General features: G+C 41.5%; 3 protein-coding genes, 1 long non-coding RNA gene and 1 pseudogene across 5 annotated transcripts; 2 read left to right on the top strand and 3 right to left on the bottom strand.

Annotated features, from left to right (window-relative positions):
* The first annotated feature begins 3962 nt into the window (after window positions 1–3962).
* LOC135672219 (inorganic phosphate transporter 1-2-like) lies at window positions 3963–4535 on the top strand (annotated as a pseudogene).
* A 2569-nt stretch (window positions 4536–7104) lies between these two features.
* Window positions 7105–9224, bottom strand: LOC135670496 (probable inorganic phosphate transporter 1-8). The gene is made up of 2 exons (XM_065178660.1): window positions 9001–9224; window positions 7105–8921 (listed from the first exon to the last, which is right to left on the bottom strand). Exon 2 carries the CDS (start codon window positions 8888–8890, stop codon window positions 7280–7282), a length of 1611 nt encoding a protein of 536 aa, XP_065034732.1. The 5' UTR covers window positions 8891–8921; window positions 9001–9224; the 3' UTR covers window positions 7105–7279.
* A 1425-nt stretch (window positions 9225–10649) lies between these two features.
* LOC108952669 (uncharacterized) lies at window positions 10650–18263 on the top strand. 2 transcript variants are annotated; one of them, XR_010512248.1, is made up of 4 exons: window positions 10650–10830; window positions 13716–13792; window positions 13911–14026; window positions 17188–17694. It is a non-coding gene; the product is annotated as an uncharacterized LOC108952669 (long non-coding RNA). The 2 variants fall into 2 exon arrangements; XR_010512247.1 differs by lacking the exon at window positions 17188–17694 and adding an exon at window positions 17866–18263 and having other exon boundaries at window positions 10651–10830.
* LOC135670465 (phenolic glucoside malonyltransferase 2-like) lies at window positions 15120–16878 on the bottom strand. Its single transcript, XM_065178658.1, has one exon. The coding sequence runs from the start codon at window positions 16861–16863 to the stop codon at window positions 15424–15426; it is 1440 nt and encodes a 479-aa protein (XP_065034730.1). The 5' UTR covers window positions 16864–16878; the 3' UTR covers window positions 15120–15423.
* A 2885-nt stretch (window positions 18264–21148) lies between the features above and the next one.
* LOC135670449 (phenolic glucoside malonyltransferase 1-like) lies at window positions 21149–22719 on the bottom strand. The gene has a single exon (XM_065178657.1). It carries the CDS (start codon window positions 22669–22671, stop codon window positions 21307–21309), a length of 1365 nt encoding a protein of 454 aa, XP_065034729.1. The 5' UTR covers window positions 22672–22719; the 3' UTR covers window positions 21149–21306.
* Between the last annotated feature and the right edge of the window lie 320 nt (window positions 22720–23039).

The following is a 23039-nucleotide window of genomic DNA, read 5'->3' as shown; positions in this document are numbered from 1 at the left end:
AACAGGAAACGAAAGTAAAGCAATCAAACAAACACGATGCATGCATGGAAAGAAAATAATTAAGACTGCTATCTAAACGCCCGCCTAAACGCAACAGGAACCTCCATCGAAATCTGTCCTCCATCTGGATGGATGGAGGCATACTATCGATGGAGAAGATATCTCAAAAGGAAGAAGAACAGGGAGGAAGAGCGGATACCGGCGCTGCGTGGCCGGCGGCGGGCGATAACGTCGGATTCTTTACCGCTGCCGGTGGTTGGGGCCTTCAGCGTCCGGCGACGGGTGATGGCTGAGGAAGAATGCCGGATCCTCGCTCTTTTTTCCCTTCTCCCCTCTTAGATTAGGGCACCGACGCCGCAGGTACCGAAGCAATCGCACCGCTTTCTCGGGTTCAAAACGAAATAAACCGCAATATACCGTATCGGTGCGTGATATCCTGTCCCCGTATCCAGGACTATCTCTACGTATGCGTCTACGTGTCACTATGGCTCGACCCGGCCCATCTACATTGCAAGAAAACCCGCCTTGGTTCGGCCCGGCCCATCAATATCCCATTCATTCTTATATACCTACACACATGTATTCTTACTCCTTTTATTTTCTCTGCATAAAGGCATTAAACTTTCGAATTATGACATACCATCACAAGGCCTAACACATAGAAATATGAATCAACTAAATTAGTGGGAGCATTATGATCTCAACATATCACATGAAATTTGGATTGGGACTCAAGAGGTGGTACGGCCAATTACGTGACAGCGTCAATTACTGTATCGATGTCATATTTGTCGTCATCTAGACTCGAGACCACGTGAGATATACTTGATGAAATATAACGCATATACTAATTGAGACTTAATTACATTTAATGTAGGACTAATTTGACTGAGAGATTACCACGACGTGTACAAATCGCCTTTATGGAGTCCTTGTTAAGCGTGACACTGCGAGAGCTCCAATATACTATTCATGGATTCTCTCTTGGGGTACATCAAATTTGGCCGGCCTACACTACATTAGATTTCAGAGAACCTGTGATTGGACTCGGTTGTTCCTGCGTCAGATATCGTTGTCCCTCGAGGAGAGTCAACACGGCCAAGTTTGACCCGGCGGAGAAGCCGGAGATTGCAAGCGGATCTTCTAAGTATGCCTCCACTGCTTGCAGAAACTCCAAAGAGCACAATGCATCTTGTCTCCATAGTTTAAGCTGGCTTTGAGTGCCTTTTCTCGAGCATAATATATCTTTGGATTATTCGTGTCATGCATGTGACAGTCGAGTGCATGTATACTGCATATTATTAGCTCGGAGAAAGGAGTCATCGGAGGACTGATAAATCTTTTAGTTCTATTGGTCACTCTCGGTTGATCTATTGAGAGAATCTCGAGCAGATTTAGTCAATATATTAACTGGCTTAGACTGCTTAGAGCTAAAAAGATAGGCTAATAGGTGTCATTATTTTTTGTGAAATGATTCTGCATGATGATCTTTGTTTCAAATTTCCACAAGTTGTCGATCACTTTACGTTGTGGGCAACTATTGGATCTGAAGGATTAAATGGTTCCGATTGTTTATGTTCATTTGCTAGCGAGTTTGGTGTGATTCCAAGTATATAGTCAATGTCTTCAGCACTGAAATCACATGATATGTGGAACGCGACACTCCCAATACTTTACATAGCTGTCAAAGTATCACCGAAACCATTGAATTTAGACACAACGATGGATTTCTTCTGACGGTGGATTCATCTGTTGTAGTTGTCTCCTTAGCAGTAGGGGGAAGAACAACTCTGCCACAAGCCAATGGTAATTGCTTTCAGCGATTGAATGGCCAAGTCAAGAATGTCCGTGCTTGGCTTGTTAGACCATTTGACCGAGAAGTCTTTTTCCAGGTGAAATAAAGTTGGGGGAGGGGGAGGGAGGTGCAGGTGGAGGCAGATCATTAGAGAAAAATCTTGGTCTTAGATATGCATGATCCATGAACACAAACGTGATGGATACGGGCAACCATGGAGATATCGTATTAGGAGGATACGAGGCAAGCATGCATGTCCCAGTAACAACATAAGATCTCTCTAGCTCTTTAGGGAGTTGTATTCTTATTAAGATGGAAGTTCTCGTGATCTTACAACAGAAAGAAGGCGCGTTCTTCTTGATATATTTGATGTAGGCTTTTGTTTTCATGATGTCGATTTCCATTCCCGTAATGCAAGAGAGAGAAGGAGGGAGATCATAAGGCAGTGGAAGGGGGGATTTGGGTGGCATCTCCAGACCATTGACTGGTTGTCGAGGTTGGGCCCGCGACCGTATTATCATGGCGCGGTGCCCCACGTCAGCTTAGGTCATGTTCATGGTGGTGGGGAACTACGTACGATCTTTGAGAGAGCTTTTATCTGCTTGCTTGCTGCTGCTGCTCCTCGTCCTCCTCTTCCTCTTCCTTGTTCCTCTTGCGCTGCTTTGTGTTCTTTCTTTGGGATCGATCTGATCCAAACTTGAGAGATGATCCTCTTTCTCTCTCGTGGGTAGCTTCTATCTATCTTGCAGTTTCTTCTTCTTTCCTTCGATCGGCGATGTGGGATGTGATTCACACAGTCGATGTTTGCCGGTGTAGCACCATCAAGATTCACATGTACTGAGTTATAGCTCTCTGCTGCAAATGGGAATCTTGATGATGCTGCATTGGCAATAAGCGACTATGATCGATGAAGCAGCTGCTGTCACTGCCCACTCGGTAAGTTCGCCTCCCCTTTTATGCTCCTTCAGCTCATGTCTTCTTAATTAGTGCTGCAATCGCATAACAATTTCAGCTTTTCTTGTTATCTGTTTGCTAAGAGAGATTTATGGTGGAAAGTGTTGTGTATTTAATACCGGTGAGGGGTTCTCTCCGTCTGAAAGAACTCGAGCCAGTAGGTTCATCAGGTTGCAGCACAGGTGAGAGTGTGTAATGTCACCGAGACGAAGGTCTTTGATCCACAATGCTGATGCACACTGCATCTTTCGCCGGAAAGATGAAGCACTTGCATGGACTACATCCCAGCGAAACCAGTGCTGCAAGTTGTGCTGCTTGATGTTTATGATTCCCATCCCACCCTCTGGATTCTCTTGATGGCATGGAATGATTTGATTGAAAGTTAGTAGATGGAGGAAAGGAGAGTTCTTTGTCGGAGGAAGTAAATCTACTGAGAAGCCCACCTTCCTTACGAATCAAACACGGCAGTCATCCCTGTCTCAGTCGTGCGTTTGCAGATGGGATGATGAATCGGAAGCCAAAAGTATTGGGCTTAATAGCTCCTGTCCTGCTTATTGAGCTGTGATCCTCTCTCTCTCTCTCTCTCTCTCTCTCTGTGTGATAGGCAACTATTAGAGTAATGATAGAAAAGAATGATGAATCATCATGAAGCGAATATTCCATATAAAAAAAGCGATAATAAGAAACCAATTAACTTTCATCAAAATGAAAGGCCAGCAGAACGGTATCCTAAAAATCGGGATAATATAAACAAAATAAACAATAATAAGGGTGGAGATATGTAAGACCAAACATAATTATTATGTCTGCTCCAAACGTAAAGAAAATGTAAGCCCCTTAACTTGCTTTGGTTAGCAATCTATCACGAATATAATTTTGGGATATATTTTAAGAATGGAGATATGTAAGACCAAACATAATTATTATCAATAAATAATACGACAGAAAGCAAAAAGAAATAGCGACTTTATTACAGAAAGTCAAACAACAGCCAATTCGAGCAAAAAGTCAAACAAAAATCTTATTGTAGAAAGACCCAAAAAAAAGGGGGGAAAAACTTTCAAGTACTTGAAAGTTCGTCTGTCGCCACGGCCTCCACCTCCTCGGCACCACCACCACCACCTGGTTCTTCCTCGACATCGCCTTCTACACCCAGAACCTGTTCCAGAAGGACATCTTCAGCGCCATCGGGTGGATACCGAAGGCCGCCACCATGAACGCCATCGAGAAGGTGTTCTGGATCGCCCGGGCGCAGACCCGCATCGTGCTCTGCGGCACCGTGCCGGGCTAATGGTTCACCGTGGCCTTCATCGACGTCATCGGGCGGTTTTGGATCCAGGTCATGGGATTTTTCATGATGACCGCCTTCATGCTCGAACTCGCCATCCCCTACGACCACTGGACCACCCACCACATCAGCTTCGTCGTCATGTACGACTTCACCTTCTTCTTCGCCAACTTCGGGCCCAACAGCACCACCTTCATCGTTCCAGCGGAGATCTTCACGGCGCGGCTGCGGTCCACATGCCACGGCATCTCGGTGGCCGCGTGCAAGGCGGGGGCCATTATAGGTGCCTTCGGGTTCCTCTACACGGCGCAGAGCAGGGACCCAGCAAAGAGGGATAAGGGCTATCTGGCCGGCATCGGGGTCCGGAACGCGCTCTTCCTCGTCGTCTCGACCAACTTCCTGGGCCTGGTGTTCTCGCTCCTCGTTCCCAAGTCGAAGGAGTTCCCTCTGGAGGAGATGTCCAGTCGTGAAGTGAGTAAAAGATTGCATAAAGTGTAATTAATAATAAAGCATTATTAGTCCAAGATGAAATCAAATAAAAAAACATGAAATCAATATAAAGTAAAAAAATATTAAAACTTCTTAAAAAAATGTTTACACATGATTTGAAACTACTTTTGGACTTAACCTTACAAACCTAAACATTTAGACTTGGATCACATTATATATTTTGATGTCATTTATTTATTAGTGTAAAATAAAATTTTAAATTAAGAGCTTTTTATTTTAAAAATTTTATCTAATTAATTTATTTATTTTTTTAAGATAATAATATAAAATCTTCGAAAAGATATACTTTAAGTCTTAACACTCTTCTTTAAAATATAATATGGAGATAAGTCCTAAATTATAATTGAAATGATGTTCAATTATAATATTAATGGTTCTTGCATGATTAATAGCCAACTTTAATATGCTTTGATTATTTCACTTTAAAATAATTAGTTTATTAATTTGATAAAGTTTGAGTAAGACCCATTTGATTTATGTGAGGAACAGTTGGAAGGGAAGCTACATATGATTTTTCAAGTGTAGTTCTTGTTGTTGGCAAGGAAAGATAAGCCCGAAGGAAAATTTACACATTCAAAGTGATCCATCAAAAGGTTGCTTGTGCATCTTGCTATATTGATAGTTTTCGTAAATTTTATTACTACTAAAAGTAATAAGATTTGGAAGATCATTAACTAGAGTTTTCTATATCATAATCTTTAATTTCAAAAAATTTATATGACTAACTCTAGATTGATGCACTGTACTCATCCAATCAACATAAGAGTTATATACTAACAAAATATATAAATCTTTGTCCCTTTTACTAGTATATACTATATTTATTTTTTATTCTTTTATGTTGCAAAGAAACTTGATTTTATTAGGATAATAATAATAATAATTTTTAATATCAACTATATTTGTAATAGAAAAAAAAAATTTCTTCATACCTAGTAGAATATGGTATACACTCTTTATACCTAAAAAGATTATGATAATAGTTTTCTTCTCCATGAAATATCTATCATGATAATTATATCATTTCTTTAGTATTGACAAAGATATGTGAATTTTAGCTATAAAATACTTAACACAATCTTTATCAATAGCATTGGAACAATTCATTTTATTTACAATATTTTTTTCTTTAATCTTAACATAATATTTTTTCTTGACCTAATTTGCTCCTCTTATAACACTTAATCTTTTTTTATACTATTATTCGAAGAAGACTATGGTTAACTATTAGTTTTGTCCTTCTTATCTTTATCATTTTAAAAGAAAATGATATCTTCATATGATCTTAAAGCAGAAACTCCCCTCACTTGATAAGCTAACGATTCTTGAGAAGTAAAAAGATTTTTCAACTCTACTAAGAATGGTTATTGAATCAATATATATAACATAAGAAATATATTCTTTTTAATATCATGAATAATATAATATTTTATTCGTGTATTAAGAATATATTCATTTGGATCTAATAGTGATATCTTTAAATATATATATATTTATTTATTTAATCTTTAAGTTATTTTTAATCTTCAAGATATCTTTAAATATTTATATTTTTAATCTTCAAGTGATATATATAAATATATATAGCAAAAAGTATCGTAGGGAGGATAAACTATAGATCAACACTATTAAGATCGTAGAGTTTGTTGTAAAAATTATTCATATAAAATTTAGGCTAAAACCGACGAAATTTAACCGCTTAATTGTCTAACAAAATTCTCAAAACTTATCTTTCTCTCTTCTACTCTTGAGTAGTCTATAATTTTTTTTTAATAAATCAGATTTAGGTTCAATGCCTAAATCAATCGGTCCAAGCCCACCTATGGGCTCAATGGCAAAAAAAAATTAACCATCTAAAGTTTTAAAAAATAGCTTTAAATGTTAACACAACGATCATGAATAAAAATAAGAAGCTGCGTGAATCTAGAATGCATGTCTGCTATGAAACAAGAACTACGCAATAATCTTTATTCTTTAAGAATGGTTTGAATGACGAGTGTTCTTGAAACACATTGTGCATGAAGCTACCCAGTAGTTCCCTTCCTTTGTAATTTTGCGTCGTCAACCTCATCTTATGCAGACCGAAGATGGGAGGTCGTTCTTTTAGTTCGTGCCACGCCAAAGACTAATCTTCGCACACCAAAAATGTCCACAGAAGCACAGTTCATTAGAAAAGTCTTGGTAGCCACATAACTTCTAGAATGATTGACTTCAGAACTCGCGGTGTTCGTCAAACACACAAATTTTCTTTTCTCAATCAATTTTCTGCTGTTATTATCCTACTGGCTATGCTTGTGGTGGTTGGCTAATGGACGACCAAAAGATCTAGTGGTCCATTTGGTAAACATGTTACGTATGCCTGACATATTTCTTCGTGCATGGACCCACTCCAACATCGACGTTTTGAAGTCAATGTCTTCACTACCAATTGTCTACATTGTCATGGACATTAACAACTAAGTTGCCTGCGTCGTATGGTGGTAGTGAGGAGGATAGGAAAAGTCTTACGAACCAGTCTTCCTCCTACTGTTTTCTCACTGATATGTCTCACTCATGGTTGCAGACAAGAACGGTAACTGCTCCTATTACTCCGAAGTGCACTTCATACATCCACCTATGGTTTCATATCTTATTACACCGAGAAGAGGTAACGACTACTGTTCGGCTAATTAGGTATCCATTAATATTACATTACCAACCGATGAGAGGATAGAGTATGACGGAAGCTAATCCTAAACAGGGACCGTCCTGTTGTAAACAGCAGCGGAGTCTATCTGGTCCTCGTCTTCGTTCTCGCCAGAGATTTCCTCGAGTGACTTGCCCTTCGATTCAGGCACTAAGAAGGTAAAGATCAGGCCCAGAAGATTGGACGCCGCAAGCACGAAGAGCGCGTTTCGGACGCCGATGCCGGCCGGGTAGCCCTTGTCCCTCTTGTCGGCGTCCTTGCTCTGAGCCGCGTAGAGGAACCCGAAGGCGCCCACGATGGCCCCGGCCTTGCCCGCGGCCGCCGAGATGCCGTGGCAGGTGGACCGCAGCCGTGCGGGGAAGATCTCCGCCGGGACGATGAAAGTGGTGCTGTTGGGCCCGAAGTTGGCGAAGAAGAAGGTTAAGCCGTACATGATGACGAAGCCGATGTGGTTGCCCTTGGTCGTCCAGTGGTGGTAGGGGATGGCAAGGCCGAGCATGAAGACGGTCATGAAGAAGAAACCCATGAGCTGGATGGCGAACCGGCCCACGGTGTCGATTAAGGCCACGGTGAACCAGTATCCTGGCACGGTGCCGCAGAGGGCGATGAGGGTCTGCGCCCGAGCGATCCGGAACACCTCTTCGATAGCGTTCATGGTTTTCGCGTCCGGTAACCACCCGATGGAGGTGAAGATGTCCTTCTGGAACAGGTTCTGGCTGTAGAAGGCGATGTCGAGGAGGAACCACGTGGTGGTGGTGCCGACGAGGTGGATGCCGTGGCGGCGGGCGAACTCTCTGGAGAAGAGGCCGAAGTTGTTGGCCTCCTTCATGGTCATCTGCTCGACCTTCTCTTGCTCCTCGGCGATATCCACCTGGAGTACCTTCGACATGTCGGAGGCCGCCTGTTTCGCGTTCTTGGCAACAAGAGCAGTGTACCGCGCGGTCTCCGGCATCTTCATCCGCCAGTAGTAGGTCAAGGCAGCCGGGAGGGCGCCCAGCATGAGAATTGTGCGCCAGATGTAGTCGGCCTCCGGGACGGTGGAGCCGGCTGGGTCGTCCTTGTAGGCCGGCGAGTCGAAGCGTCCCTTGAAGGCGGCGGAGATGATGATGGCGACGATGCCGCCTGTGAGGATGCCGAAGCCCTGCATAGCGAAGACGGCTGCGATGAAGGCGCCACGGGTCTTCTTGTTGGCGTACTCCGACATGATGGTGGCGGAGAGCGGGTAATCGCCGCCGATGCCAAAGCCGAGCCAGAAGCGGAAGAAGCAGAGGGTGGCAATGACACCCTTGGCAGTGTGACCGAAGGAGAGACCGGACGCGATGGAGCAGATGACCATGAGCATGAGCGTCATGCCATACACCTTCTTGCGGCCGAGCTTGTCGCCGAGCCACCCGAAGAAGAGCTGGCCAGAGAGGGTACCACAGAAAGCCACGCCGGTGACGGCAGCGGACACGTTGGGCGGGAGCGTCCCGGGCGATTTCGAGTTGGGGTCGAAGTAATAGATGCGGCCAAGGAGCTTCGTGACGAGGGAGATGCAGAAGAGATCGTAGGCGTCGGTGAAGAAGCCCATGCCAGCAATGACGATGGCCGTGAAGTGATACAACTGCGTCTTGGCAAGGTCGAGTGCCCCGAGCACTTGGAGCTGACCTCTGGCCATTGTTGCAGCACACTTCCCGCTGCTTGTGCAACTGCAAGTAGAACAAAGCAATCGTTAAGGCTACACAGCTACTTACTGCTACAACGCAGATGTAGATAACGTTGTCGTACCTGCTCTATAAGAAGAGAAAGGAGGAGAAGAGGGAGACCAGAGCTTGGTCACAGGAAGGAGAAGCCGAGCAGGGAGGTCTAGAAGAAAAGGCGAGGTAGGCTCTGAGAACAGCGGGAGGGGCGAGAGGTGTGTGTGTGTCTCTCCCTGTTAATAAGCAGTGCTTCACACAGTCAAGTCAACTCTGCCAACCCGAGCAGGTGGGTCCATGGAGTGGGGACAGCCCCTCCGCATCCATTCTCACCTGCTTTACCGCCATCTCTCTCTCTCTCAAAACAAACAAATATAACCTAAATCATGCACATTAACTTCTTCCACCCCGACGCGTCTTTGCTGAAAACACACATAACCCATATCATGTGGTCAACACCAAGTTATGGAGATACTTCTTACAGTTATTTTTTATTGTGATACATTGAAATGGTTGTGATATCTTACGTCAATCGCTTCCTCTTTCCTCTCGCCGAAAGAAAATATGCAAACAATGTGATTTGGATGAGACGTGTCGCTCGAGTGGAATGCAAAAGGGACTCTTGAAAGCATAAAATCATTATTATTTGACATGCTTTTTGATCACTCGTAGCAATTCACATGCATCATATTTTTATTCTTTTTGCTTTTCATTTTAATTTATTCTCCACGATTGCAGCTCATACGACGGAAACAGTGTTTTGCTGTCGCAAGACTTGTATTTTTTTTTATCGTTGACTGGTCTTGATGTCATTTTCTCACTCGTCTGATTTTGACTCCGCGGTCTTCCCTGGCAGCCGCGTGGGGCCGACCAGCAGATGATACCAAAAGTTTGGTCCCCAGGCTATTTCTCATCCAACGTGGCAAAATCACGATCCTTAATTTGTATGGTCGAAGCAGATGACCGCCGCGCGGGGCGAAGAAGTTGATGGACCATTACAATCCGACATAGGTGGGCCCATTTCACAATCCGACCGTACCCACCCGTTTGCATTCAACTCGAGAGACTGATTTGGCTGAGATTTTTCCAACACTCTTTCGAGAAGGCTATGTAAAGTCAAGCATTGTTCTTCGAGTTCACAAGTAGCTACGTTCCATGTAGGAATCCTACTGCTGAATTGTCGCTACTTGACAGAATCCGGTTCTTCATTTGTTGGGCTGGAAACTTGTTATCATCCTATCGTCAATTAGTTTGTATCTCTTCCTACGCCTTCCATACACAGCTCTGATCCCTAACACAAACTGTCTTCCTCAGCATTTTGCCAACTGAGATGCTGACTCAGCCTTACAGAATCAACCACATCATACAAGTGGAAATCCAACTCGCTCGTTTGTTACCCCACTTGTTCTAGGTTTGGCATAGCGTGATTTAATCTTGATTTCAAATATATTGATCATATATTATATTATAAAAATTGAATTACTTTTTTACACAGTTTCGTATGTCTACAATATTAAGTTATATTTTACTTCGTACTAGTCATTGTTTTTGAGCTATTATAGGTTGAGCCTTTAGATAGGCCTTCCTTCATTCTTTTCGCTTCTTTTCTTTTACTTCAAAGTGAAAGGGTTTAAATCAATTTTTTTATTTCTTTTTATTTTAAAGAAGGGTTGACGTGGTAGGACCATGTCACGTGCAAAACACATGTCCCGGCTCTGTTATGTAGCTTCCGGATTCGAAAGCCTCGCGCACCGCCAAAGTATTTGGGAGCAAAGCCCGAAAGTTCCCATTCTTCCTCCTCTTGCTTTCTCCCATGGCTTCAGATTTGGGTTAGGGTTACTCGATCGGAGGATTTTGTGCCGTGTAGAGTCCTTCATCCGACGCGATCGTCTTTTGGATTGTTCTTTGGAGATTTGGCTTGGTAGGGTTCATCCTCTCCTTTCTTTTCCCTTTTCATTTGTTTAGTTCTTGAAAGTCTTATGTATCCTTCGTCGAAAAAGCTACTCGATCGTTTTTACAGCACTATGATGTGTTCTTGCAGTTTGATTATATATATTTGTCTCTGATTCAGAAAAATTATAGTCGAGTAATCTCCCGATGGATTTGTTACACGGAAGGAGGGAGAGGCATTTTGTGTTGCAATGTTAGAAAGGGTAATATACTGGATTTTCTATTATATTTATTATAGTGTATAGGGCTTATTTTCTGTAGACAGTTAAGGAATTATAGAAGGGTTCTACTTTGTTCTCCCAAATGGATGATTATCGACATAGCATTTACCGTTCAGATAGCTGTATAGTAGAGCATCTTGGTTGATCTCCACGGATTGGTAAGTTCGATCCCCCGTTTGTGTCGTGTGTGCATGATTTATCACCTAGTCCAGCTAGAATGGCACATCATTTAAGAGCAAGTGCACTTAGATATAGATACAAAGGAATAAAGAGTCATTAATTTCTGTGGCATTTCCTATTCACTCGTGCCTGAGTTTTGCTGCTAGTCTTAGATATTTTTTTTCTCCCTATGCTCAGATAGATCTTACTAGCATGCCATGTTATTTGATATACGAAAAAATGTGGGATGTTGCCGGTGCAAACGCAGTTGTTAGGAGTTAAGTATGGATTTCTAACTGTGAATTCTCTAGGAACATTGAAAAATGTTTATTTAATTTTGTGCTTAGTCCTTAAAATCCTTAATAAATATACTAGAGAAATTTCAGGAAATTACTTTGTTAGTGTTGGTGAAATGATGTGGTGAATCGTTCTTATCAAAGAAACGGACAACCTATCTTGCTTGATTTCTCTGTGAATAGCTTTTAGTGCATAAGTGATAAGTTTATATTCAAGAAAATGATGAGAATTGAGCTCAGATGAATTTAATGCTTTGATTTGCAAATTCTAGAGGAGTTACCTTCTTTTATAATTTTGTGGAGGTTCAAATATGAATTTGCACTGGAATCAAGGTTGATAGTAGTATTACTGAGCAAACTTATGCTATACCAAATTTTATTGTCACAGTCAATATTTCTTCCAATCTTTTAGATGATGCTGTTATAGCTCACGGCATACTTGAGTTTGAACAATCTTCTGACAAACCATCATGTTACGTAACCTTTTACATACGAGATCCACTAAATTATAAAGAATGAAAATGGGGCCTTTGGGAAGAGCCCTAGAGATGAAGTCAAAGGAGTCAATATCATGGATTACCTACTCTTGTTTTCACGTCAATGGCAGCTAACTATGTCAGCTAGCAAAAGAGTAACATGCTTGTCATAATTATTTAGTCTGAGGTTTCTTGTATATGAAGTTTTTTAAGAAGCTTAACAAACTTATAATAGAAAATTTATGTTTGGTGATTCATGTTTCTCTTAACTCTATGTTTTACTTTGGGATGTATTTGAAGGACAAAATATCTAATTCCATATAAGACTCTAGTATTTAATTATTTGTTGGTTATTTAGGGGAAATTATGGATTTGAACTATCTCTTACATAATATATCTTTCTGGTATATGTTATTTGCTAATGATATTGTCTTAGTTGATGAGAGTCTAAGTGGAATTAGTTATAAACTTGAGTTATAGAGGCAAGTCTTGGAAACTAAAAGTTTTAGATTAAGTAGGACTAATACTGAATATATAAAATATAATTTTAGTGGTTCTAGAAATAGGTAAGAGAATATAATTAACTTGGATGAAAAATAAGTTTTTTTAAGTAAATATTTTAGGTATCTTGGATAAATTATTCAATAAGATGAAAAGATCGATGAGGATATTTTTCATAAAGTAAAAATAGTATGATTAAAATGACAAGAGGTATCAAGAGTCATATATAATCATCGAATACTTTTGAGATTAGATGAAAATTTTATAAGATAGTTGTGAGATCAATAATCTTTTACGGATTTGAGTGTTGGGTAATTAAAAAAAAACATATACAAAAGGTTTGTGTTGTCGAGATGAAAATATTGAAATGAATATGTGAAGTTACTATGAAAGATAGAAAATAAATGTTTTTATTTGTGAATAACTAGATATCGTTTCGATAGAGGATAAGATGAAAGAAAATTGTTTAAGATGGTATGGACATGTGATGAAGAGATGTTCGAATGTAGTAGTCAAAAAAGAAATTAATTAATATTAGTGGTATGATGAAAGACAAAAAAAAAATTAATAAAAATTATAAATAAAATTTTAAGTATTCTGAACTTAATTAAACATATGACTTTCTATAAATCTTAATAGAGGCAAAAGATTCATATAGTCAATCTTAAATAGTTAGGACTTATGATTTTATTATACATTTTGTTGTTGTAAATTTGAACTATTGTTAGATTGACTGAAAATGTAGTTCAGTCTTTAGGAAAAACTACTTATTTTCAAAGCAAATAGAACTTTTTATCTGAAAAACATATGGTAGATTGTGGTAGAAGAGATCCTCTGTACGAACGAGAGAGGACAGAGAAACCCGCAAATGTAAAACTTGCAGACTTGTAAATTGCCCTAGTGGTGTGTGCTGTGACCATGGTTCCACTGTTTTATCCTGTTTTAACTGTCTCATACTGCCGCAAAACTGCCTTAATTTTACTTTTTCTAACCTGAAGGATTAGTATGGAAAAATAGTTGCCGACTACTAATTACTTTTCAACCTTCTCGTCAACGATGTCGATGGCCAAAATCTGACATTACATCGAACTGATTGTTTTGAATGCTAGGGTGATTACGGAGACAGAATTGTTATTTCAATTTCAACTCTTATCTACCACTGCCAGGTTGGGACTAATGTTTGTCTCCTCTTTTATCTTGAAGAGGTAAAAGGACTCTGAGTTGAATCATTATGAAGATTGTTTTGAATGCTAGAGTGTTCAACTTCGGTAATTTTTGAGGTAAAGAATCACTCTTTTCAATAAGTCTCATATAAAGCAAATTAAAAGAAAAAAAAAAAAACTCTTACCTAGCCACCAAGAATGCCTGCAATCTAGTAATAAACCCTTAAATGCGCAGGTGTAACTTGGACCATCGTTCAAGACAAAAGCAGTATACCTAATCTTCAGATATGCAAGTTCTGATGCAATTGGTAACTTCGAGTTACCTAGACTCCGTTCCTGACTCCCAATCAGGTACGGTGATTTCCACTGTCTAATGGTTATATGATTTGATTATTTCCTGCTCGATGCTTTCTACTATCTTTCATTATTAATTATTCCAAATAGTTGCTTATTAGCCTGTTACGATATGATGCAATTTCTGTAGAAAACATTCTCTGGTAGATGATTCTTTAAGTTCCTTCTACTTATCATCTTGTTATCAATTGAAACAGCAAACAATCAATTTATAGTTAAATCACTATGAATGGCGTAGAAACGATACTTCTAAAACTGTTGAGTATACATAATTTTGTTCTTCTTTTTCAGTCATTATAAGAAAAATCGTCGGTGCAAGATTAGATTTTCTTTTATTTAGTTAGTGCAACCAGTAGATTTTTTAAGGGGACCTTTTCATACTATGGTTAGGTTTTAGTTACATTTCATGCATAGTTTATTGAAATTATTGTATGGGTTGTGTCCTACTTATAATTGATTCATGTCTACTTTAACAAAATGGAGGCACACAGCCATGCTGCTTGTCTAACTTGCACCAACACACTCGATACTTTGTGTTGTCCTTGATTAGGTACAATCTAACTGGTGTCGGGTCCATTACGACTCGAGCAGTCACGTCTTTGTAGACTTGCTCTTATTAAGCTGGTCAGTTAAGCTCAATTAAGGTCGCAGCTTAAAGAGGATCTTGCTATTTAAGTTGATTGAATTCCCGGTGAAGTCTTTCACTGACTTAGACACTGAGAACCATAATTGCGTGTCCTATTATATCAGGCCGGCCTATCAGTAATTACATAATCCGATATTTTTGGAATGATCAATTAATCCGGTTAGCATTTTCTCAATAGAAATGGTTGGAATTTGAGCCAAATACTTAGAAAGTAATTGGGCCGTGCAAAAACGATCAAGAATACATGCTTGAGCACAAAAAATGATAATTTAATGAAATTGAAATAACTAAGAAGTAAACGTATATTATGGTTAATAAATTATAAGAGTAATTCAGATTCGTATCGTTGCAGTTGCAGTTCATGGACCACGCATAATAATTCTAAAAAGTATTTTTAGGACTCAATCATGATCAATTTATAATTCGACAGTAAGTCCAAATCCGTGACCAATTAAATAACTACTGAATTTAGTCAATTTCAAGATCCATCAGAAGAAATCCTTTACCCTATAGAAAAGAAGATGCTATTTTTTGAAAGCTACGGACTTACCGTCGCGGGACCCGCATTGATGTTATTATGGACTCTTACCATGTCCTCCCCATAAAGGGAAAAAAAATCACTTGTTCGTCTGAGACGATACATGAGTTACTGCCTTAATCCTGCAATACGAACGACGGACGGTAGTTGCAGTGTCGCCGGCCCTTGAAGCCACCGTAGATGACCTTCTCAGGCATGCCGCTTGCATGATTAGAGATTCAACAAGCTACTAACGAAGTAAGAGAGAAAGCCATCCATCTCGTGCTTCGGCAGTGCCAGTCCCACCTCGATGCCGCCATTCTCCCCTCTGCTCTCCGTCAGCGATAGTGCCCCCGTCCTCTCAATCGACACCAGCTCCACCTTGCGCGGCCGTCCCCACCCGAAGTCGACGTCGTATATCCCCAGCTTCGGCGACCCGGCTACCGTCAGGGCTTTCTTTGCCGCGTAGTCGTGGACATCCCTGATCCAGTTCTCCGCCCCGCTGAACGCGCCCTCCTCGAGGCTCTTGATCGCCTTCCAGATCGCGTCCGCGGCGGCCGCCGCTCCGTCTTCGCCGACGAGTTCGCTCCTCTCGGCCTCGACGCGGCAGATACCTAGGCAATTCCCAAAGTAATTAGATGGAATGGGCGGATTCGTCCGTGCCCGGCAGCCGGTCACGAAGCCGAAATGCTCCTTCTTCCTGTTCGTGTCGCCACGCGCTCGGACCAGGCCGGCCCACACGAGGCCGCAGGCCAACGCGTACGGCGACGCCTGGGCCGACGCCTTCCTCTTGCACGTCGCCCAGCGTCTCAGCTTATCGAGGGTGTCTCGGCTGAAAGCGAAAGTGGCCAGCTTCACATCAGGGACGCCGGTTAGGTCCCAGGCATTGAGACTTGGATCTCCTCTGAGCGATTGCAGATCCTTTACGAAGATGCTTTGCAGCCCTGCTGGGTCGTGGACGACGCTACGGTCGAGAAACGGGAGCAGCCCTGTCGAAATCGCCGGAAGCTCCCCAAGCCGATGTATCGACGACCACAGTTTCATGAAGTTGGTGTAGCTAGAGCCATCGGCGACGGCGTGGTGAACGGTGGTCCCGATGGCGACGCCGGCATCAGCGAACATGGTGACTTGGACTGCAAACACGGGCTGCCTTCCGCTGGAGGCGGTCAGCGGTGGCACCAGAGGATGGAACCTCGCCATGTCCCGCGCATGGTCTCCTGAGAGCTCGTAGAAGTCGTCTCGACTGACGGCTACCGTGAGGGGAACGAAGTCAGATTGAGAGCAAAGGAGCTCGGGATTTTGCACCTCGGAGTCTCGTGTAAGGCTCCCGGCGAGAGGGTAGTAGTAACTGAGGGCGAGAGCTAAGGAGTGCTTCAGTTTAGGGAGCTCGGTCTCGAGGTTGGTCGACTCGTAGAAGAGGAGGCGTTGCACCGGGTGGAAGCAATAGAAGACGAGGTCGAAGAAGGTCGAGGGAAGGGAGCACGGCAGGGTGGCCGAGCTCGGATGAGATGAAACCCGCCACTGCTCCAACACCTTAAGCTTTTGGCGGGATGGTGCCATCCTCAACTCTACCTGGCGCAGGCTGCAATAGTATATCTGATATAATATGTGAGCGTAGGTGGTAGGTAACTGGCTTCCATCTTGGAAGGGGATAGGTGGGTCGTGCTTCATTTATTGAAGGGAATAACCAACTGCGATCGCATCATCATAAGAGACATGAGAATAGCGTGAAGTTTGTGCAAGAGATAAATAAATATTTTTTAATTTACAAATAAAACTTTTTTATTTATTAAAGATAAATAACATTCTTCTTGAAATGAAAACAAATATCAATGTGTTTGAATCTTCCTTAGAATCCAACGAACTCCCATTTATGAGACACCAGGAAGGTTTCCCTTAGAAATTTCCTAGCCTTGGATCCCAGTTGAAATGTAGTACAGAACCTTTTAGTCTACTTTGTTGCTATCAAAGGACCAAAAGAGTCTCTTGTTGCAGGAAACTTTCACCGAGGTTCGTTCTCATATGATTTGTATGGCTCACGGTGAATGAACTTTACACAGGCAAGTATCAGTGTTATACTTGATAAGCAGTCCTTCCCCTGTGGTCTTCCAAGTATGTCTATGTGATACTTGATATTCTACTTCCAGGTAATTGCTCTCCGAACCATGCTGTCTCTCTTTGTGTTGTTAATCCTTGATTCCTCGAGGCGTACAGCAGTGTCTTGTGGTTCTCAATCCTTGATTCCTCGAGGCGTGCAGCAGTGTCTTGTAGTTCATCACGTTTTAAGTTTGCTGTCCTCATCAATGCCTGTGCCAATTATGTGAAGACACTGTAGGGAATTTTAGGAGATAGTGTGATGGGTGTTGATTGGGTTTTCTTACATGTTCTACCCATGGTGCTATGTCTTTTTTTCTTTGCTATTTTAGGTGTTGAAAAGTAGACCTAATCAAGATTTCAGTTCGGTGAAAAAAATGAAATCGAAACTATATGGATTTTAGATGATTCCAGTTCTCGTTCTGGTTGTGGTTTTGTATTGGATTCATCATTTTTTTTTTAATTTCAATCAATTCGAAATCAAATCAAATCGAATCCCTTTGGTTCGGATTCGATTTGAAATCATAAAATTTATCGATTTTGATTCTAATTTTGATGTCTCTCTTATAATTTGATAAGGTTCTGCCGATGGATCGTCGGTGGACATTTTAAGGCCTGTCATTAATGTTTATTAGACGGCAGTCGAAGAAGACGGAGACTTGTGGTGGTTGCAGGGAGGAGGACAGGGCATGCCAGCGAACCTATGAGAGTGAAGGGAACAACTCTGTGAGATCATCGTCTCACGAGTCTTGTCCTGAGAGAAGTTGGATTGTGGTGGTGCATAAGATTGGACAGGTAAAACTATTTTGAGTTAAGAACTGAACTTTACTCACCCCATCGGACCAGTAGATCTATTAGACTGGATGACAAAAACTCGACTGGTCATTTGTTTTCAGTGTTGAAACCTTGTGATCTTATAAACAGCTGATTTTAGATTCAAAGCTCTAATTAGTTTTCGACAACGCACGAAGGTTTGTGTGAATTGTAGCATAAGAATGGGTTGTCCCTTTTGTCAGACATCACGCAATTTAGAATGAGTAAAACATATGGTGATGTGGTTAGTGAGTTGCTGTCACCATGGAGTGGCTCCCTCTCGCCTATTATTTATTAGTGTCAGGCATCATCATAATCGACAAATTTTCCTTTTTATATGCCATCGTGCTCTTCCATCGTCATGCTTTTCTATTAGAACATCCAAATTGTATTTTCTTTTGCTTAACATGCTACAACGTGTGGAGGATTTCTTTATTTCTCAGTGCTGCAGATTTTTTCCATCTGTCCTACTGCAATCATGCACTGCTATTTTAGTTCGTCACAAACTAAAATAGAAGAATTTGTCCATTGTCATAGTTAATTTTGACTCAACTTTAAATTTAAAGTTTTGATTCAAATCAAGATTTGTAATATCCTACCGTATCGATGTTTCGAGATAGGTTCAGTATTATATGGTACCGACGTACCGAATGATACATAAGGGTTTACTGAACTTATTTCTGTTGCTGTAGCACTGAAGTATTGTTACAGTGTACCACTGTATCATTGTTAATGCTACAGTATATTACCGTAATACTGTAGCACGATCCATCTGGTAACGAACGGTCCGCGTTCCGTTATTTTATCGGACTATCACTCGTACCGAACGGTACCATTCGAAATTACATACCATGGTTCAAACCTTGATAGAGCAATTTAATTTTTTAAATTAAAATTAAATCGATGATTTTAGTTTGGAAACAAAAAATGATGATTCCGAAATTAGAACCAAAACTTTTTGAATTTGGTTTGGTTCTGAAACCACGATAAAGGTTAGCGACGATTTATTGGTTTCAAATTAAATCAGAATCAATAATTTCGATTCCTGATTTAAAAAAATAAAAAAAAATCAATAATTTTGATTCTAAATCGATTAAATATAAAAATAAAATAAACATAAATTGAATATATAATATAGTTGTTAGAACTTTAGATTTAAGTTTGGGTTCAAATCTCGATAGAGCATTTTAATTTTTTTTTTAACTAAAATCAACAATTCAAATCAGAAACTGACAATAATGATTCCGAAATCAAATCTATAACCTTCGGGATTTGGTTTGGATCAGTTTACACTGTATAAATGAATCTTAGCTTCATAGGATTGGTGATGATATAAGATTTCGATTGTCCGTCCAATGTGGGAGATCAAACATCAGAGTTCAAAATTAATTGTAATGTGTAGTATAACGAGGGTGGAGCGACATGCGATAAATCGGAAGACAAAGGTGTGGGCCTGCCGGACATTCATTACGTACTATGTGGAGGCTATCGGCCCGAAATGATTCCGAGCATTAAACTATTGCCCGCAAAAATGATGAACAGATGACCACCAAAAATGCTATTGTGGAGTCGATGAGAGATATGCTCACATGTTTTAGAGCCACTCGATGTAGCTATCTTACCTATGCAAATTGAGTGGGTAGCAGCAGTGGGAGGTGCTGAGTTCCACGGCCTTCCTGACGCGTGGATCAGACACATTATTCTTGTCGCTGTTGGGCGATCCAATGGACCACAATGAGGTACGTGTTCTCGAGGAACATCACCTTTGATGTTGCATTACCGTAGCTCGGTGCCGGTTCCAATCCACGAGGCGGGGACAGGGCATCGCCTTTGAGTCTATTTTTGAGTTGTCCTAAGTTGTGGTATCGGCAGACTGAATGATTTGGGCTTTGGGTCGACGCGTTGGGAGAAATGCATACTAAGCTTATCGGATAATATTTAAATTATTTTAATTTAAAATTTAATTAAGTATTGAATCTATAAGATGTGAGGATCAGTCAAAACATCTCTTGACGATATAAATAGCATGATTATTGGATTGAGGTTGTAGCTAACATTGAAAACCTCATACGTATTGTTCGATTATAAATAGAGTCATCGAGAGATATAAAGTAATGATTTCTCGATTCAGTTTATTTGTTGATGCTATATGGCCGAACGCATAGAGCTAAATCGATCTCTTTATTGGTGTCATGTTGTTTATCTCGTAAGTTACGACCTTATATGACATATGGTAAATTAAGTAGCGATCGAATAATGATGATATGATGACAACTACCCATGTATTATATTTTCCTTATCAAAATCCATGCCATCTAATACGAAGAGATTTAAATGAAAAAGAAGAAAATTTATGGGAGTCAGGTTTGAAACTCTATTAGTTAGTCTGCCAAGCTATAGAAAAGCAAGTGATCTCTACCAACAACAAAAATAAGGAGAAAAGTTGCTCGGCAAAAGTGATGGACACGCAGACTCAATTGACATCTAACATCAAATCAAATCAAACTTTCTGATATATCCATATCCTTCCCTCTCTACTAACGAGTGATCGATATGGATGAACAGAGGATCGTGCCTTAGGGTGAAACTTTGTCTTCACTAGCATTTTCGTGCGAATGAAACTAAAGTATGTGATGCAAGTTCAAATAAGAAACGAGTATTACACAAACAAATACTTATATCTAAAAACCATGAAAGAGGAGTAAATAAAATATTTGAATTCATGGGTTGCTATGGTATCATCTTAAATGACTGAATTGGGTGATCAATTATCCGAATGAACACAATATTTATTTTAGGAAGGATGAAGGTGGTGTTATGAGGTAAGATGGAAAACATCTTTATTTTAGAAAGATTAAGATGGGCCGTTCCCAACTACTGATTTTGAATCACAGAGTACTGAAAATATGTTGAAGGAGAGAGAAGACGAGTGGAAAGATAGATGTTCGTGTTGATTTGGTTTATGTCATCTTTGTGTTGCCTCGTGTGAGGTATATTGCATGAACCTATGGATATTTTCTCTCATTGCACATCCATGTCCACACCACACTGATCACATTAAAATTACAGATTGTATTTAGGACGAGCAATAGCAGCTATGTATTAGATCGTCCAATTTACACCAAGCTTAAACAAAGATCACGAGTAGTACTTGGTGTGAGGATTCTACAACACTTGATCCATTATTCTCAGATAGAAATGGGTTGCTCATTCCAACAGTTTGAGGCCACTAGAGAAATGAGCCTTCAGCTTATCCATGTCGAGCTTTGGTAGCACGAAACCAATCTCCACCCCTCCCTCTTCTTCTCTGCTCTCCGCCACTGACATAGCTCCTGTCCTCACGATGGAGATGACCTCCACCTTCTTCGGCTTTCCCCAACCGAAGTCCACCTCGTAGACTCTGAGCTTGGGTGACCCCGCAACACTAAGTGCTTGCTCAGATGCGACTGATTTGTACTTCTCCGGCAACTCCTCCGCTCCTTCCAAAGGTCCATCTATGAATCCTTGTACGACTTTGCTGATGGCTATGGCTGCCGCTGCAACCCCGTCTTCTCCCGTAAGCTCGCCTGCCTTCATCTCGACGAAGCAGGCCACGAGGCAGTTCCCGAAGTACGTTGCGGGCACCGGCGGTCGCAGCCTTGCCTTGCAGTCAGCGGCAAATGCGAAGTGGGCGATCCTGTCGTCGGCGAATGCCCGTGTTTTGACCAGGCAAACCCACGCGTAAGCATAGGTCACCACGGTGGTGGAGCAGCGGAGGGAAGCGCCGCCCTCCTCGGCTTTGGCTTTGGCCGTGGAGGAAGCGAGCTCCTTCAACCTCCGGATGTGATCCCCCTTAAGAGTGAAGGAGCTGATGACGGCGCCTGGTGGGACCGCCTGGTTCATCAGCGGCTCCGTAACCGGGCGGTCGGTGGCCAGGCTCTTGAAGAAGATGGGATACAGGCCCTTCGGATCTGAAATCAAGCTCCGGTCGAGGACGGGCGGCGCCGGCCCTAGCCGTCCGGGTCGGGCACATGCAGAGGCCCAGGACGACAGGAAGCGCACGGAGCTCGAGCCGTCGCAGGCGGCGTGGTGTACCGTTACACCGACGGCGATGCCTCGGCCCGGGAACACGGTCACCTGCAACGCCAGCAGTCGCATACCTTGGTTATCGTCGTCGGGCTGCGGCAGCTGCGGAACCAAGGGAAGTAGCCTGATCAGTTCACGTGGATGGCTACCGGAGATGTCGTCGAAGTCATCATCGTGCTCCGCTAGAGTGAAGGAGACCGAGTCGCCGTCGGCGTAGTGTATTTCGTACTTGTCGACGCTGCCGGGCGAGCGGCGGATCTTGCCGGCGAGAGGGTAGAAGTTCTGGAGAGCGAGTGAGAGGGAGGACTTGAGGCTGGGGACGACGGAGTCTATGAATTGCGAGGTGGAGACGGGGAAGGCATAGAAGAAGACTCGTTCCACCGATCCAGCGTACAACCACCCTATGTCAAAGAAGGTGAGGGGCAAAGTGGACTCCGCCACTGCTCCGGGCGGTGGAGACACTTGACATATCTCGAGGACATTGAGCTCCGGTGGCGATGACATCATGGTGTCGTCGATGTTGCTTCTTGCTTGCCTTTCGGACACACACTTTAAATGGAGGAAAACAACATCTAAACCAACAGAAAAAAAAAAATCATTAAAAAATATATATACAAGAGAAAATTAGTGGTTCAGTATTTTTTTATTTATATAAATTATAAAAATTAAAAAAATTATCATGTAAAAAATTAATTATAATATTTTTAAAATTATCACCACTCAAATATTTTTAAAAATTAATCTCAAAAACTGAGATATATAATATATTTATAGAAAACTTAAATCCTAATTATCAATCAGAATTTTTGACATCCTTATCCATCTTATTATTTCATCTCATATCTGGACCCATAAAGTTATATTGACATTTAAAG

This window comes from Musa acuminata, chromosome BXJ1-4, assembly GCF_036884655.1.
Source record: "Musa acuminata AAA Group cultivar baxijiao chromosome BXJ1-4, Cavendish_Baxijiao_AAA, whole genome shotgun sequence".
In the NCBI taxonomy this organism is placed as follows: domain Eukaryota; kingdom Viridiplantae; phylum Streptophyta; class Magnoliopsida; order Zingiberales; family Musaceae; genus Musa; species Musa acuminata.
This window is presented reverse-complemented; position numbering and strand designations above follow the sequence as displayed.